This window comes from Schistocerca americana, chromosome 8 (assembly GCF_021461395.2).
Source record: "Schistocerca americana isolate TAMUIC-IGC-003095 chromosome 8, iqSchAmer2.1, whole genome shotgun sequence".
Classification (NCBI taxonomy): Eukaryota; Metazoa; Arthropoda; class Insecta; order Orthoptera; family Acrididae; genus Schistocerca; species Schistocerca americana.
Genome location: NC_060126.1, coordinates 324,644,005 through 324,663,976, shown reverse-complemented (window position 1 = coordinate 324,663,976; position 19,972 = coordinate 324,644,005). Strand labels below are relative to the sequence as shown.

The 19,972-nt window shown below is 40.5% G+C and overlaps 1 protein-coding gene across 1 annotated transcript in view; it reads left to right on the top strand.

Moving 5' to 3' along the window:
• LOC124546009 (odorant receptor Or2-like) overlaps positions 1-18,854 on the top strand; it is a 52,285-nt gene extending 33,431 nt beyond the window's left edge. The window contains exons 3-5 of the mRNA XM_047124980.1: positions 2,698-2,799; positions 5,725-5,880; positions 18,728-18,854. Of these exons, the coding sequence (XP_046980936.1) occupies positions 2,698-2,799; positions 5,725-5,880; positions 18,728-18,793 (324 nt within the window). The 3' untranslated portion in view covers positions 18,794-18,854. The remainder of the gene's footprint in view (positions 1-2,697; positions 2,800-5,724; positions 5,881-18,727) is intronic.
• The last annotated feature ends 1,118 nt before the right edge of the window (positions 18,855-19,972 follow it).

Below are 19,972 nucleotides of genomic sequence, written 5' to 3'. Positions count from 1 at the left end.
CCGGCAGCAGCCTTTTCCGTGACAACAGACAGGGTTGTCCTTGGTGCAGTCGTTTGGCACACAATTCAGTACATGTACCACAATTCAGATCACTTGCTATGCGGCTCTGTAACTACACATATTATATCTGTGAATGGTTTTATTCAACTAAGGGAGACATAAAAATCCATTTGAGATTCTGATTATACAAGGGACCTAGAAGTTGGCAAGATGGAAACTGACTATTCTGCTGCTGTGCAGGTAATGTTCATTCCAGGTAATTGCTGACCAAAACTAGGCATTTCCCGGACACTGAATTTGCCAATTTTCTAATACAAACGAAAACAAGAAATGAACTGAGATTGTAGTACAATATCGAAAAAATTTCATTTCCATGTATTCGTGAAAACATCTCTGAAATTATTAAACAGTCGTACAAAGATCCCGTTCAGTTTCTGTAGGCTGGGCGCAGCTACTTCTCGCATCTGCAACGGCATTTTGTAAACATCTCTATGTCAGAGCATCTTCGTGGCCCCACAAAACGCTATCAGTTTCGCCCACAGCCGTTTGTGCTTCGCAACGGAAGATGTCAAAAGCGGTGTCAGGTGTCAGTGATTTCCTTAAACTGGTTCGATTGTAGAAGTGTCTTAGTAGTGAAGACTTAGTGCTAAGAACGTCATGCATGAAGCAGCAGTTTTTCACGCATCTCGTTGTTTGTGGCATCATGTCTCCTAAACTATGACTGATAACTGGTTCTTAACACAACAGCAATTGTTGCCTGACAGTAGGGGATTTGTGTACAAAGCTTCGTTGAAATATGTCCAGTTGTTTAGGAGAAAAACTGGGACGCACACACATACATAACACCCATTTTTATAATATGTATAGATGACAACTCCTTTCAGACTGTTCTGCGCATACGAGCCATAAACACACGTCTCAATCCATGAACTCAAGGTTTCGAAACAATATGTTCGAATAGTGATAGTACGGGATACGTATTTTGTTATGGTGATAACAAACCTGATATTTTGACGGGGTGGTTTATTTTCTGAAGTTGCTGCGACAGTTTTACACAATTACCAGAGAAATAAGGCATAGGGTCGAGCTACACCATCACAAAATAAGCATGACGTAATGAAGCTACAGCTCCACTGTACTTGCACCACCGCCAACCACCGCCATTCACTTGTTGCATATCACAAAGGTATTTAAGCGATAATACCTTCTCCAGACTCTAGTTCACTTTCTTCTCCTTTTCACGAGCGACGTCGTTAAACTCGAAGAATGGTTCCATATGCGTGTAGTGGAGAATAAAAGTTATGATTGTTAACTACACAGTAAATTATTATTTCTTTGTGTAGAAACACTTAACAAAAATGGTTCAAATGGCTCTGAGCACTATGGGACTTAACAGCTGTGGTCATCAGTCCCCTAGAACTTAGAACTACTTAAACCTAACTAACCTAAGGACATCACACACATCCATGCCCGAGGCAGGATTCGAACCTGCGACCGTAACAGCCGCGCGGTTCCGGACTGCGCGCCTAGAACCGCGAGACCACCGCGGCCGGCCAAACACTTAACAGAATATTTCTTTTTTATATATTGAAACAGACACTACATATTAAGGGTATTCACCTTAAGTGGGACTCGCTGTATGATGAACATCTCTAATAGGGCTACAACAATTATAGTGCTAAGTCTTGGCACCCGGCTATTACAAATGATTGAAGCGATTTCATAAATTCACTGTAGCTCCATTCATTGACATATGCTCACGACACACTACAGATACGTAGAAAAACCCATAAAGTTTTGTTCGGCTGAAGCCGCACTTCAGGTTTCTGCCGCCAGAGCGCTCGAGAGCGCAGTGAGACAAAATGACGACAGGAGCCGAGAAAGCGTATGTCGTGCTTGAAATGCACTCACATCAGTCAGTCATAACAGTGCAACGACACTTCAGGACGAAGTTCAACAAAGATCCACCAACTGCTAACTCCATTCGGCGATGGTATGCGCAGTTTAAAGCTCCTGGATGCCTCTGTAAGGGGAAATCAACGGGTCGGCCTGCAGTGAGCGAAGAAACGGTTGAACGCGTGCGGGCAAGTTTCACGCGTAGCCCGCGGAAAATTGGCTCATGCCAGAACTGGAGACCGACAGCGCCGACTTCATCTTTCAACTGGAGGGTGCTCCACCGCACTTCCATCATGATGTTCGGCATTTCTTAAACAGGAGGTTGGAAAACCGATGGATCGGTCGTGGTGGAGATCATGATCAGCAATTCATGTCATGGCCTCCACGCTCTCCCGACTTAACCCCATGCGATTTCTTTCTGTGGGGTTATGTGAAAGATTCAGTGTTTAAACCTCCTCTACCAAGAAACGTGCCAGAACTGCGAGCTCGCATCAACGATGCTTTCGAATTCATTGATGGGAACATGCTGCGCCGAGTGTGGGAGGAACTTGATTATCGGCTTGATGTCTGCCGAATCACTAAAGGGGAACATATCGAACATTTGTGAATGCCTAAAAAAACTTTTTGAGTTTTTGTTTGTGTGTGCAAAGCATTGTGAAAATATCTCAAATAATAAAGTTATTGTAGAGCTGTGAAATCGCTTCAATCATTTGTAAATATATATATATATATATATATATATACGGTAATATGAAGGCAGTTTTTTTCCTGATGTGTGATTCCTGTGTTTTCTTTTCACAGAGCACTGACATCACTACAGTTATCAAATGCATCTCTTTTCTTCCCATTCCAGGAGGCCAGGTTTACCTTTATTGTTGGGCTGCTCACCTCATAATAGATCAGGTAAGAAATATATCGCACTAAATTTTTTCTTGTATTTTCTACTTTCGATTTGTTTTGTTATTGTCTTTGCCATACTTCCCATTTGCAATCTGTATAAATATTTCTTTATCCTGCGGTGGTTGCCTCCTCAATAAAATGGTAATGATTATAATATTCATATTATATGAATATTATATGAATATTATATGAATATGAATATTAATATTCATATTAATATTAATATCCATATTATATGAATATTACATGGAACCCTCACACTTAGAAACGTGAGTGAAATCGTTTTTCACTAAGGCAAGATCTGAATATTTGCTTTCCAGGTCTTCATATCGAAAGCGAATACGATATATGCACCGAATGATAGTGAATGGTTTGAAGGTAACATGTGTTGTTTGAACTATAATTGTAAATTCTGCATATGACGTAATGCAGAAACCTCAAAACCCAATTACTGGCACAAGAAATACACGTAAAAGAAAAGCATAGCGTGAGTGATTAAGCTGATTCAAGGCTATTAGGAGTGCTGTGGAACGAGAGGTACGGCAGCCAGCCAAAGAACAGGATAACATAGCTATTGACTTAAATGGAAGCCATGTAAATGATGGGCCACAGGTAGCAGTTGCTACCGGTAGCATTCCCAATATTTAATAAACATTTCTTAAATATAGCGGAAAATATAGCGAGAAACCGTTCAAGAGAGAAAGCACAGCACTACATTGAAAAAAACTCTTATAAAATTCAGTCACATAAATATATCACCAACTTCTTCCTGCGAAATTAAAGAAAATTATATTTTCCCTCAAAACTGAAAGTTCATATGGAATTCATAGTGTTTCCTACAGACTGTTAAAATTTAGTTCCAAATAAATAAGCCTTGTCCTCTCTGAAATATTTAGTGTATCACTAAGTCAAGACACTTTTTCCAGAGACATTTGAAAGATACATGTAAATAACTAGCGATCTGTTTCACTGCTACATCATTTCCCAAAATGTTTGAGAAGGTGATGTATCCTAGAATAATGTCTCACATTAGCTAGAATAATATCCTCAGAAAATCACAGTTTGGGTTTCACAAGGGTTGCTCTACTGAAAATGTGCCATTTGCGTGTTCACTTACCAGATTCTGCTAGCAGAAAATAAAAAAATAGTGCAGGGTTTGTATTTTCTGCGATCTGCCTAAGGCATTTTACTGTGTGAATCACAGTATTCTCCTATATAAATTGGAGTTTTGTGGGATTCATGGTATACAGCTAACCATAGATAACATAATATCTAACCAAAAGAAGGGAGGAAGTTGTTCTTCATAAATCAACCAATGTAGTCCGGGACTTATTTCTGACGGGAACAATCACGTACAAGATTCCCCCAGACTCAGTCTTAGGTCTGTTATTGTTCCTCATATACATAAACGATCTTCCATCTAACATACAAAATGCAGAAACAGCTTTCTGTGCAAATGACGCTAGTATTGTAATCAGTCGAAGTATACATACAGAAACAGAAGAAATGGTAACCAGGGTTCTTAACAGTATAACTGAGTGATTATCCGTGAATGGTCTCATGCTCAAATTTAAAAAGACACAATATACTCATTCTACACACCTAGGGGAATTAGAAGAATGATAAGTGTAACATATGCTGAGGATATAATAAATAGCATACAAAATTTAAAAATTTTAGGTGTACTTATTAATGAGGCTTTAATCCTATTAAAGAACGTTTTACAACTTTTAAAACTATTAAGTTTAGTCACATCTGCACTTAGAAGCATTGCAGATCTTGGAGAGAGACAAATTAGTAAGATAACATACTTTGCATATTCCGTGTTCCACATTTTCCACACTTCATTCAGTAATGTCATATGGAATAAGCTCTTTGAAAATAACCAACTTCTGTTCTAAAGAAACAATGACGTAATAATTAAAATCCCAGGACAAGAAAAGACATTCATTGCTCCACATTAAAGTCGTCGTTAGCACGAAAATAGATGCATAGTACTGTAACAAAGGTTTCTCATCGCTTACCCAGTGGTATAAAACCATAATTAGAAATTCATTACCAATGTGAGTGTAAACTGACACTTTTATGATTTATTGTACAAATGATCTATGGAACATGAAATTGACTAACTAATAAATAGTTCTGCCTAACGAAACTCTGCTCATGATCCCCTGCATTAATTATTTAGAAAATTTCTATATTTATAAATGTAGCAACTACTGTAAGACACGACCTCTACTTCCTGGTTTAGATATACTTGTTCAGACAAACTGCACTGATAGTCTCCAGATACAGTATTATTAACCGGCAATCTTTGTCATAGAGAGTTTTCCCCATATCAAGATGCAAAAGTCCTTTTCTTAGTTTGATAAACATTCAGTAACAGAGTAAAATGCACAAAAAATTGATGAGCATGCATATAAGTGCTCATCAACAATTACCTATCGTTTGACAGTAAAATTAGATGAAATCCTTTGATGATGGTATGATATCACAGAAAGATTATGTAGGTGCAGAGCGGTAAAGAAGAAATACGTATGCCTCAAAGTAGAACCACCAAACAAATCTATTGTTCTAGCAAGTGCAGATGCAAATGGAGCAATCCCTAATCAAAGGTAAATGTATGACTACTGAGAGTATTTCACCCAGAAGGGAATAACACTGCTTACCTCCAGAGCTGACTAAGTTCATCACTATGTGCCGTCTATTGTCCGAGGAACGTGAGTTATTAATGATTAAGTCTGCAGCTAGCTGGCAAGTATTTACTATTCACATTCCCTTTCTTCTATGAGCGTAGAGTTTGCAGCTGTAGGAATACTTTTCTCAGCAGAATGTATTGGGTATTTCAATAACCATCTATAAGGAAGAAAAGCAATCTCTGCAGTAGAGGTTACAGGATACACACTATCAGTGTTCCGATGTCAACAGGCAGATGCGGTTTCGACTGCAGCGTACTGCTGTTCTTGGGTGGATGCAGATCCTCGTTTCAAGCGAGCCATGAGGATCCTCATCAGCCGCGCCCAGAAACCACTCCTTCTAACTGCTGGATATATCTACCCGATCAACAGGGGAGCCTTTCTTTCGGTTAGTATGTAGAGGCACTATTGCTGCATTGCACATTTGTGTCTCTCATCAGCGCAATTTATTAGCGTAAGTTTCCCTTTATGTGGTGGAGATTATTGGATAAATGTTCTTAACTCTCATACAATTACCGGACTTTTAACTTAATGCCAATTTCAAGTTATCGATATCTCTGAAAACTACATGTAAACTCCAAATTACGTCTGGCTGCGTACATGAATGCATAAGCTGCAAATACATTTACGTAATTCCCTCCTTAGTGAATACCGATACTTGATAATAGTGTATCACCAATACCTGTATAGAATGACTGAGTAGGGAATGCACTGATCACAGTTAAACCAATTTCACATTATAGCTGCTACAATTCGTACTTAGCAAGGCTGTATATCCTTGACATAGTCAGTATGGGGACGAGGTACAATGCATGGTTACTAAAGAAAACACTGCAAGCCAATATCACGTAAGACATATTTTATTGGATGACTGCTAACGATGGAGCTATACTGCCACCATCAGATTCGCAAGAGAATGAACAGAAATTCTCCATAAAATATTTTTCAGTAATTATATCATATCTTGATAAATCGTCTTGTAACATAATCTATGGATTTGTAACATACATTATGGGTTAAAACATTACAACATATTGTTCACCAGTGTTGCAAGGCGTTTCACATTGTATACATACTTCCCATTTTCATGTATATCACTACAAATCGGCATGTCAAATGCAAAATTACTATACACAAACATAACAGTATCGCTCCAAATAGGAGTGTTCATGTTCACCACCAGCTGATGACTGACAGAGGAATGGTGTAAACGTTATGACTACATCGAACATTCATCAGGTGGCACTGTAGCATATGAGGGGATTGCCATCTTGTGAATAGCACAAAACATACATCTATAATTACATATATCTGTTAATACATTATTAAGGACCATTTTTATTTTCATTAATATACAATCTAAATAAGAAAATACCGAAATTTGATATACAATTAAAGTAATAACTTTGATAAATTAAGTAGGATAAAAATACTTTTGACATATAGTAGAGAACAAAGAAATTATTAGGCTCTCAATATTTTACATGTAAATAAGTGCTTAAAAAGAAAGTTATCTTCAAGGATGTATATCAGTGTTGTGGGGTAATCTGTGTCGTGCTTGTAATGTACATCTGAATGCCTATAGTTACATTTCGATTTTCTCATCATAATAGCTAGACAATACATGTTACTATATATTTTTCAAAAAGTCATGCCATGCACACAATATTATAAAAAGCTCAACATTAAGAAACAGTAACAAAACTTATATAATTTTAACAACAGAAATACAATGCTCATCTGCATCACATATGTCACCCATTGTTTAAGTTACTCGGTGTGAATGTGTGTTGAACGACAATCATCATAATCTGTCTCATAAAAATATAAAAATTAAAATGATTTTAACTTGTATTTGGAATTTATATAGGAAGTACCATAAATATAAGCAACATATCGAAACATGGAACAAATTTTAAGAACAATGTATCCTTATGAAAGAGTACACTGTCTTTTATTACAGAATTTCAAAGGCTCTGTAATACACTTAATATATCCAAATCAATAATCTATATTTTTTCAAAAATCGTAGGGTCCGTATAAGTGGTCCATGTCGTTCAACGACATAATGTAAATCAAGAGGTACATATGACCACTACCTTCATTTACATCTTATCTACAAAGTAAATCATCATTTACAAAGAAAAGTTTTAATGATGTATCAACACCACTTGTGTTTACCTGTCTAAAACAATTTTCTCGTCATGTTTGAATACACTATGTGATCAAAATATCCGGACACCCCCAAAAACACACGTTTTTCATATTAGGTGCATTGTGCTGCCACCTACTGTCAGGTACTCCATATCAGCGACCTCAGTAGTCATTAGACATCGTGGGTGAGCACAATGGGACGCTCCGCGGAACTCACGGACGTCGAACGTGGTCAATAGATTGGGTGTCACTTGTGTCATACGTCTGTATGCGAGTTTTCCACACTCCTAAACATACCTATGTCCACTATTTCCGATATGATTGTGAAGTACAAACGTGAAGAGACACGCACAGCACAAAAGCGTACAGGCCGACCTTGCTTGTTGACTGACAGAGACCGCCGACAGTTGAAGGCAGACATCTATGCTGACCATCACACAGGAATTCCAAACTGCGTCATGATCCACTCCAAGCACTATGACAGTTAGGCGGGAGGTTGAAAATCTTGGACCTCACTGTCGAGCGGCTGCTCATAACCCATACATCACGCCGGTAAATGCCAAACGACGCCTCGTTTGGTGTAAGGAGTGTAAACATTGGGCGATTGAACAGTGGAAAAACGTTGTGTGGAGTGACGAATCACGGTACACAACGTGGCAATCCGATGGCAGAGTGTGGGCATGGCGAATGTCCCGTGAACGTCATCTGCCAGTGTGTGTAGTGCCAACAGTAAAATTCGGAGGCGATGGTGTTATGGTATGGTCGTGTTTTTCATGGAGGGGGCTTGCACCCCTTGTTATTATGCATCGCACTATCACAGCACAGGCCTACATTGATGTTTTAAGCACCTTCTTGCTTTCTACTGTTGAAGAGCAATTCGGGGATGGTGACGGCATCTTTTGACACGATCGAGCAACTGTTTATAATGCACGGTCTGTGCGGAGTGGTTACACGACAATAACATCTCTGTAATGGACTGGCCTGCACAGAATCCTGACCTGAATCCTATTGAACACCTTTGGGATGTTTTGGAATGCCGACTTCGTACCAGGCCTCATCGACCTCGATACTCAGTACAGCACTCCGTGAAGAATGGGCTGCCATTCCCCAAGAAGCCTTCCAGCAGCTGACTGAACGTATGCCTGCCACAATGGAAGCTGTCATCAAGACTAAGGGAGGCCCAACACCATATTGAATTACAGCATTACCGATGGACTGCGCCACAAACTTGTAAGTCATGTTCAGCCAGGTGTCCAGATACTTTTGACCACATTGTATATTTCTTTGATTTGGATAGTATGTAAATGTAAATAAAATGATACTTGATAATATATCAACAGTTATATGCTATGTATCTATGTTTTGTAACGTATACAAGATGAAAATGCAGTCCACTGCCCATTGCGACCTAGTGGACGTACATAGTGGTCGTTGTGTATATACCCCTTCTCTGTCAGTCGCCGGCTGGTGGTAAACACGAACACTTGTGCAGTTATGTTTATGTCTGTGCGTAGTAATTTTACATTTGACATAGAGATTTGTAGTGATTTTCATCACAGTTTGAAGTGTATATGCAATATGAAACGACTTGCAACGCTGAGGGATAATATATTGTAATATTTTAAAGTATAAGGTATGTTACAATTCTATAGGTTGTGTTACACGACATTGTATCGAGTCATCATGACCGTAAAATATTTTACTATCAGTTTCTGTTCAACCTCTTGCAGATCCGATGATGACATCGTAGCCTTGCTGAAACTGGTAATCTAATAAAATGCTGTTTCAGCGATCATGGACTGTGAAATTCTCTTCAGTTACCATTATCTACTTTGTGTGAGATACATAGTCATTGGGCTGATAATCCAGAAAAAAAAACGAAAATTTATGTAACTTCATAATTCTGTACAAACTGTGGACCTCTTGTTAAAGTATTTATGAAAAACTTAACTTATTTGTTGGCTATTCCACCAGAAAATTATTCATAGTTTTACTTTCAGGATTCTAGTAACCACGTTCTTTTGTGTATGATTTACTACGTCCAGAAACGTGGACAAACTGAAAATGTTTCGGACTGCTAGGGAATGACCACAATTTTATTCCAATACTACACTTTTATTTTTTTACAGAATCCCTTTCAACAATAAGGGATTTTGCCAGTCGTTTTACCAGAATGTGCGATTCATCCTCATCGTGCTTTTGTAAAATATCTACAAAATATTACAACCATCGTAACATATTCGATGCAAAAGTTAACCAGTCACACATTTGGATAGACATGGAAGTCAGTGGTTGAATCGCAAATCTGATGAATACGTTGATAAAGCACTACATCGTTCTTAAATTCCCTCAGTTCTCTATAGTAAAAATATCCATTGTGAAGAGGTGTCTCCTCTTGATGGAAGACATATTTCTTCCATTTTATTCAAAAGCCTTTCTCTGGCTTTCTTCATCCAGTTGGTCCAAAAAATGAGCGTTTATCAATCACAAGCTGATAAGTATACTTTTAAGCAACATGTATGTTATGAATGGGAGGCGATTTTTTATATAATTCAAAAGTGCTCTGTGTGATTAAGCCCTGTTCGTGAACTTAGATTAACCCGGGAAGGCACGGATTTGCTGCGACGTTCTTGCAGTCTGTTCTTAAACAAACTACAGCGAGAGCAAGCCAGAGAGTAAGTAATTCGCACGCACACGTTCTGTCCTTGCATTGTAGTAAATAATGTACCTGCAATGCACACACTCTTGTAGAGAATTACCAGTTTCTACATATTACTTGCAAAATATTCACTGTTATTCATGAGGCGCCACTCCAAGGGTAACTGTTTTCTTTCTGGTTCGGAGTGATGAATCCGTGTTTCATCGCCTTTGACGATGTTCGATAAAAAGTTGTCGCAAACAGCCTCGTAAGGCCGTGTCCTACGTGAACGACAGAAGCGAGCGATAGTGCGCGCTTCAGGCGACAAAACACAACCGCAGGTGTAGTTACGGTAGTGTCCTACGTGGGCGACATCTGTTTCGCTGCCTGTCTCCCACTGCAGGCGACGTTTGAATTCAAAGGTGTTTGAATCTTGTCGCTGCAGCACGCGCGACAGAGAGCGACAGCCACGCGTCTTCTCGGCAAAGCAGTGGAGCGGACGCGACGGCAGCTATGAATTACTTAACATCCGACTTTAAGGAAACTATTAGGTGAAAAAATTGATTCTTCCGTAAGCTATAGCTTGGTATCTTTAAACGATAAAGGTCTGAATTTATTTTCGTTATTCGTCATAGTTACTGTGCTGCACGAAATTGAGTACATGACTGCACGAAATATTTAAGAATTTGCAGATGTAAAATCCCCTTTCCGTACAGTTCAGTTAAGGTCATACATTATTGCATATGAAATGTAACCACTATATCTAAATTATATTTAATGCTGACACCGGAATGATATCTCTTTTCATTCATGAGATATTGGTTGTTATAGCCGCGGACGGGTCGCTCGCGGCGCGTCCGAACTCTTCCTGCGCTTCGGGAATCAAGTGGTCGTAAAAATCGTCGTATCTCATAAAAGGTTCAAGATTTCGAAACGATGAATTTTGGAAATGACAACACGCAGAAATGACTATTTAATCATATGATTAACACTCGATACGTTTTTTTAAACGCCTGAGCAGAGCGAAAACAAGATTCTCTGTAACTTACACCATGAGGTTTTTTTGTCAAATTTTCATAGCCAAACAGAGGGAGAGAAACAGGTAATCGGGGTATCATAGTGACTAGCATGAGGTCTAGTGTCATGAAAATACTTAACTGCTTGAAAGTAATCTGGATAGTTCACGAAAACTTAATTAATAAAATGAGGAAAAATATATCACGAGAAGCTGCTGCCAAGCTATGTAAATGATGTGTCAAAAATTTCATCTGTTCAAGACCTAAGTATTTTGCATATAAAAAGATACCTTTTTGCGGTATTTAAATGTCAAAAACGCTTCCTTCGAATCAAGTACGTTAGGTAGGCAAACGAGGAGTCAGTAATATCATGCTTTCTGAATAAAAATTGAAGTTAAAAATGAAAGAAATCAGTCAAATATTTTATGAAATGATTTGCGTAAAAGAAATAAGTAGATCAGAGAAACGTTCTATGTGCCTTTGAATGGTGCTCGAAATCATGAACAGGAAATGAGGTGCACCAAACGTTTCCCTAATTTTTTTTTCATACACTCCTGGAAATGGAAAAAAGAACACATTGACACCGGTATGTCAGACCCACCATACTTGCTCCGGACACTGCGAGAGGGCTGTACAAGCAATGATCACACGCACGGCACAGCGGACACACCAGGAACCGCGGTGTTGTCCGTCGAATGGCGCTAGCTGCGCAGCATTTGTGCACCGCCGCCGTCAGTGTCAGCCAGTTTGCCGTGGCATACGGAGCTCCATCGCAGTCTTTAACACTGGTAGCATGCCGCGACAGCGTGGACGTGAACCGTATGTACAGTTGACGGACTTTGAGCGAGGGCGTATAGTGGGCATGCGGGAGGCCGGATGGACGTACCGCCGAATTGCTCAACACGTGGGGCGTGAGGTCTCCACAGTACATCGATGTTGTCGCCAGTGGTCGGCGTAAGGTGCACGTGCCCGTCGACCTGGGACCGGACCGCAGCGACGCACAGATGCACGCCAAGACCGTAGGATCCTACGCAGTGCCGTAGGGGACCGCACCGCCACTTCCCAGCAAATTAGGGACACTGTTGCTCCTGGGGTATCGGCGAGGACCATTCGCAACCGTCTCCATGAAGCTGGGCTACGGTCCCGCACACCGTTAGGCCGTCTTCCGCTCACGCCCCAACATCGTGCAGCCCGCCTCCAGTGGTGTCGCGACAGGCGTGAATGGAGGGACGAATGGAGACGTGTCGTCTTCAGCGATGAGAGTCGCTTCTGCCTTGGTGCCAATGATGGTCGTATACGTGTTTGGCGCCGTGCAGGTGAGCACCACAATCAGGACTGCATACGACCGAGGCACACAGGGCCAACATCCGGCATCATGGTGTGGGGAGCGATCTCCTACACTGGCCGTACACCACTGGTGATCGTCGAGGAGACACTGAATAGTGCACGGTACATCCAAAGCGTCATCGAACCCATCGTTCTACCATTCCTAGACCGGCAAGGGAACTTGCTGTTCCAACAGGACAATGCACGTCCGCATGTATCCCGTGCCACCCAACGTGCTCTAGAAGGTGTAAGTCAACTACCCTGGCCAGCAAGATCTCCGGATCTGTCCCCCATTGAGCTTGTTTGGGACTGGATGAAGCGTCGTCTCACGCGGTCTGCACGTCCAGCACGAACGCTGGTCCAATTGAGGCGCCAGGTGGAAATGGCATGGCAAGCCGTTCCACAGGACTACATCCAGTATCTCTACGATCGCCTCCATGGGAGAATAGCAGCCTGCATTGCTGCGAAAGGTGGATATACACTGTACTAGTGCCGACATTGTGCATGCTCTGTTGCCTGTGTCTATGTGCCTGTTGTTCTGTCAGTGTGATCATGTGATGTATCTGACCCCAGGAATGTGTCAATAAAGTTTCCCCTTCCTGGGACAATGAATTCACGGTGTTCTTATTTCAATTTCCTGGAGTGTACTTTCAGACAAATCATTAAACAAAAAGTTTGACTTTCTTTACAAAAATTTTGTAAGCTTTACTTTTACAGGCTATTTACAGTAATGGAAACGCTTGGCCTTAACATTGACTGCTGATGAATTACGCTCGCAACATCAAATATCTGTAAAATTTCACGGTTCATTGTAATTTATTAGGAATTAATTGTTTGTGATATACTGGAATAGGTGTGAAGATTAAGTTCTTTGGCAAGACTTTAAAAATATACTTAGCGATGCAGTGTAAACAGTGTACATATAACTTAGGACATAGAATTGTAACTGAATCAGTAAAAATATAACAACGGCCCAGATTCGATCACAGTACTTTTTCCACATTCATGATCACGAAATGTATACACAACCTCTACGCCACAACTAACTTTTGTCTGGTGGTATCGATCTGTGTACTAATGTTTGTATTTATCGTAGTTAGTCATGTAATAGTCATTCCTCAGCATTTATTGGTTGTTAAAAGTTCTTGATCGTGTAAAAAGCATTTGTATAATTTATTGATGAGATAGTCGAATGCTCGTCTGCTCATTCACATGTATTCGAAGAATTTGTTTGGTGATCTTCGTAGTTGATGATATTTATGAAATTCTCCATAGAGATTCCTCCCTTGTAAATCTCATGCACACCATTCCATTTCGCTTTTTTTGTTAAGTAAACCTAATTCTGTAGCCGTACCCTCCACCTACAGCATTCCAAAGGTAAGAGACGCCGTTTTTCCGAATCTGCGGCAAATTAATATTTGGGTCAACATCTGTAATACTCTATTCCCTCTTTCTCAAACCCCACCCTATGGGGAGAGAGGGAGAGTTTTACTTCCAGCGAATCAAAATTTACGAAATAAATAAGTATTTTTAATTTATCCATAACCATTTTCCACGCAAGTATGAGAACATTAATTTTCTTGAATTACAGCGCCGACTACCAAGAACCAAGGGCAATGTTTAAGACAAAATGTACGTAGTTTTTTATGTAGAATCTGATTCTGCAATAAAAGATGAGGATTCCCATTTGAAATTTTAAAGTTGCCTCCCGCCCCACCCCCACCATCAGATGTCCCCCTCGAAAATAATCAACTTTTAACTCTACACATTTTTTCGTGTGAAGCCTAGTTTTCGAGTTATTCTGGTTTGTGAACTTAAATTTACACCCGCTATATACAGGGTCGTCAGAAAATGTCTGAAACGCTTGTTGTGATGTTGTAGGGCAGATTGTACTGAGACATAAATGTTAAGAAAAAAATGCGATACGTTGCGCCGTTTCCGAATTATTTAGCATTGAAGTTAGCCAATAAGGTCGTTGCGTGCGTGAATTCAAGTTTCTGCTAACCAAACAAAGCACTCGTTAGGCAACACCGCCCCTGGCAGGCCGCTTGAATGTGAGTGCGCGACGCCCCGATTGGCTAACTTCAATGCTAAATAACTCGGAAACGGCGCAACGTATCGCATTTTTTTCTTAACATTTGTGTCTCAGTACAATCTGCCCTACAACATCACGACCAGCGCTTCAGACATTTTCTGACCGACCTGTATATACAGGGTGGTCCATTGATAGTGACCGGGCCAAATATCTCACGAAATAAGCATCAAAGGAAAAAAAAACTACAAAGAACGAAACTCGTCTAGAATTGCTATGGCTGGCCCGCACATGGCACTGCCATAGGTCAAACGGATGTCAACTGCGTTTTTTCAAATAGGAACCCCCATTTCCTGTTAGATATGGAATGCTACATCAACATCGATTGCAGCCATACCATATTTCTATGGACCAGTAATTACATGGCGACGACTTTAAACGTCGTGTAGAGTTCAGCGACTGGGCACCAGAAAAATTACGGGACGATGACAGATTTTTTGCACGCGTTTCCTTTATCGACGAAGCGTCATTCACCAACAGCGGTATCGTAAACCGGCATAATATGCACTATTGGACAACGGATAATCCACGATGGATGCAACAAATGGAACATCAGCGACCTTCGCGGGTTAATGTATGATGCGGTATTATGGGAGGAAGGATAATTGGCCCCCATTTTATCGTTGGCAATCTAAATGGTGCAATGTATGCTGATTTCCTGCGTATTGTTCTACCGATGTTACTACAAGATGTTTCACTGCGTGACAGAATGGCGATGTACTTCCAACATGATTGATGTCCGGCACATAGCTCTCGTGCGGTTGAAGCGGTATTGAATAGTATATTTCGTGACAGGTGGATTGGTCGTCGAAGCACCATGGTCCGCACGTCCACCGGGTCAGACGTCCCCGACAACGCCAGACATCATGCGTCAGCGCATTGTCAATGCATGTGTGAACATTACGGAAGGCGAACTACTCGCTGTTGAGAAGAATGTCGTTACACGTATTGCCAATTGCATTGAGGTTGACGTACATCATTTTGACCATTTATTGCATTAATGTGGTATTTACAGGTGATCATGCTGCAACAGCATGCGTTCTCATAAACGATAAGTTCACAAAGGTACATGTATCACATTGGAACACCCAAAATAAAATGTTCAAACGTACCTACGTTTTGTATTTTAATTTAAAAAACCTACCTGTTACCAACTGTTCGTCTAAATTTGTGAGCCATACGTTTGGGACTATTACAGCGCCATCTATCACAAAGCGAAAAAAAGTGGTCCAACTAAAACATTCATATTTCTTTATGTGCTACACGAATATGTAATAAAAAATGGGGGTTCCTATTTGAAGAAACGCAGTTGATATTTGTTTGACCTATGGCAGCACCATCTAGCGGGCCAGCCATAGCGCCATCTGGTTTCTCCCTTCAAGATAGACAAGTTTCGAATTCGTGAGGCATTTGGCCCAGTCACTATCAATGGACCATCATATATATATATAAGGTGAGTCACCTAACATTACCGCTGGATATATTTCGTAAACCACATCAAAGACTGACGAATCGATTCCACAGACCGAACATGAGGAGAGGGGCTATTGTAATTGGTTAATACAAACCATAAAAAAATGCACGGAAGTCTGTTTTTTAACACAAACCTACGTTTTTTTTAAAATGGAACCCCTTTAGTTTTGTTAGCACATCTGAACATATAAACAAATACGTAATCAGTTCCGTTTGTTGCATTGTAAAATGTTAATTACATCCGGAGATATTGTAACCTAAAGATGACGCTTGAATACCACTCCTCCGTTGTTCGATCGTGTGTGTCAAAGAGCACCGAATTACGTAGGGATCCAAAGGGAACGGTGATGGACCTTAGGTACAGAAGAGACCGGCTCTGCCTCTGAGCACTATGGGACGTAACATCTATGGTCATCAGTCCCCTAGAACTTAGAACTACTTAAACCTATCTAACCTAAGGACATCACACAACACCCAGCCATCACGAGGCAGAGAAAATCCCTGACCCCGCCGGGAATCGAACCCGGGAACCCGGGCGCGGGAAGCAAGAACGCTACCGCACGACCACGAGCTGCGGGCAGAAGAGATTGGAACAGCACATTACGTCCACATGCTAACACCTTTTTATTGGTCTTTTTCACTGACGCACATGTACATTAGCACACACGTGGTTTCCGTTTTCAATTACGGAGTGGAATAGAGTGTGTCCCGACATGTCAGGCCAATAGATGTTCAATGTGGTGGCCATCATTTGCTGCACACAATTGCAATCTCTGGCGTAATGAATGTCGTATACGCCGAAGTACATCTGGTGTAATGTCGCCGCAGGCTGCCACAATACGTTGTTTCATATCCTCTGGGGTTGTAGACACATCACTGTACACATTCTACTTTAATGTACCCCACAGAAAGAAGTCCAGAGGTGCAAGATCAGGAGAACGGGCTGGCAAATTTATGCGTCCTCCACGTCCTATGAAACGCCCGTCGAACATCCTGTCAAGGGTCAGCCTAGTGTTAATTGCGGAATGTGCAGGTGCACCATCATGCTTATACCACATACGTCGACGCGTTTCCAGTGGGACATTTTCGAGCAACGTTGGCAGATCATTCTGTAGAAACCCGATATTTATTGCAGCTGTTTGGGCCCTTGCAATGAAGTGAGGACCAATGAGGTGGTCGCCAATGATTCCGCACCATACATTTACAGTCCACGGTCGCTGTCGCTCTACCTGTCTGAGCCAGCGAGGATTGTCCACGGACCAGTACTGCATGTTCCGTAGATTCACTGCCTCATAGTTTGTGAAACCCGCTTCATCGGTAAAAAGGTAGAACTGCAACGCATTCTCTGTTAATGCCCATTGACAGAATTGCACTCGATGATTGAAGTCATCACCATGTAATTGCTGATGGAGCGACACATGAAACGAGTGAAAGCGGTGACGATGCAGTATGCGCATCACACTACTTTGACTCAGTCCACCGGCTCTCTCAGTGCCCCGTGTACTCATGTGTGGGTTCATGGCAACGACAGCTAACACACCAACTGCACCCGCTTCTCCTGTGACGGGCCTGTTAAGGACCCATTTGCGTGCTACGACCATACCTGTTGCATACAGTTGGCGGTAGATGTTTTGCAATGTGCGGCACGTTGGATGCTCTCTGTCCGGGTACCGTTCTGCATACACCCTGCAGGCTTCAGCTGCATTTCGTCGACACTCGCCATAGATGAGTATGATCTCCGCCTTTTCAGAGTTCGAATACACCATGGTCACAGTTCCTACTACACTACACTATCACAGACATCTAGTAACACGGTGTACTACAGTTGGTCTGCGAGCGGAGACGAATGCAGAATAACAATAGCAGCAAGCGCTACATGCGGACACTGCGACAGCTAGACCAAACCACAACAGTGCACTACAGCCACACTCGTTAACACGGTCGTCATCGTAAACATGTCCCTGCAGATGCTGCTCGCCGACCGTGGCCCGTGTTTGTTACAACACGCAACTGAACGTCGGAGGTTTCAAGCGTCAACTTTAGGTTACAATATCTCCGGATGTAATTAACATTTTACAATGCAACAAACGGCACTGATTACGTATTTGTTTGTATGTTCAGTTGTGCTAACAAAACTAACGTGGTTCCATTTAAAAAAACGTTGGTTTGTGCTAAAAAACGTACTTCCGTGCATTTTTGTATAGTTTGTATTAAACAATTACACTAGCCCCTCTCCTCACGTTCGGTCTGTGGAATCGGTTCGTCAGTATTTGATGTGGTTTATGAGATATATCCAGCGGTAACGTTAGGTGACTCACCATATATATATATATATATATATATATATGTGTGTGTGTGTGTGTGTGTGTGTGTGTGTGTGTGTGTGTGTGTGTGTGTGTGTGTGTGCAAAAATTATTTTCAGTTCTCTGATTTCGAAAAAAATCAAAGATTTACGTCGTTTCAACTAGAATAAATATTTGTTATTGTTATGAATTTCCTTTGAAAATGTTCTTATTCTTCGCCTCATCCCTTGCAGCTGGTGAATGCTTCCTACTCGTACTACGCATTGCTGGGTCAGATGAACAACCGGTCGGCAAGCTGAAGTCCAGTGGGTATTGATATTCATATCTGCTATTCGTAGTGTTGATACGATTTTTAGGAGGGCACTTTGCAAAAGTACCAAATTTAGAAAACAATACAGCGACAAAATAGTTTTCTTACGTTATTAAAATTAAAAAATGTTCCCAAAATTAGAAATGCTGTAGCACTGCAGATGCGTACACTTAGCTTTATTTATATCAATTATAAACGCAATTTATGACTCATTAACACTTGTTTATTCCGTTTATTTTGAAATATTTCTGTATATACCAGCCACATTTCCTTATGCTTAAGGTGGAGAACGAAATGTGTTTAGAAATAAATACAAATATTTTGTGAGGATCCTATAAATCTGATAAAGTTCTGCGGGAAGATGGAGTTCTTTCTTCTGTTACATTTTTCATGTTTCTTACTCTTTTAGCAGTGGCTCTGTCATCATTACCTGACGCGAAGTTCAAATTGAGACAATATCATATGGAGTGATATTTCAAATTGTGTAACGCATTAACAACTTCATTAACTTCATATTTTTGTATCAAATGTTACATTCTCAATGTTACGTTATTGTGCTGCTGAAACTATATAAACAACTGAAAATATAGGACATTTTGTGAATTGCAACACACTATTTTTTTGGAATAAAAATATAACAGGTTTACAATTTGCCATTATGTTATTACAAGACAAGTTATTTGAATTTTAAATTCAACAGTGTGCTTCCCAAAGAATTTTGTAGATAACAATGTATCCTGTCAATAGAAGATAAAGAAATATTCTGAAGCATCAGTTTCATTGTTCATTTTTATTTATATTTGATTCTTTGCAAAGAAATATAAATAAGACATAAAGTGTGACTGTGGAACTGCTACTTTTAGAAAAAAAGTTTAGTAACCATGGACCCACACATAAAATTCTCCTTCTAAGTAGTGGGCAAGACCATGAAAGAGTGTCATACAGGGAGTGCCTGAGAATGGGACTGCAAACCAGATCTAATAGCAAATAAAACAGTACAAATAAAATAGAAATAGAGTGTTGCTGTGAAATAATATTTCCAGAAAAATATGATATTTTAGATATGTGATAGTTTTCACAAAAGAAAACAAAGTCCGTTTTAACCATGCAATACTGTCAGATATTGTGTAGGCGGCTGTGTTCTTTACAAGAACGTGATAACACTGAT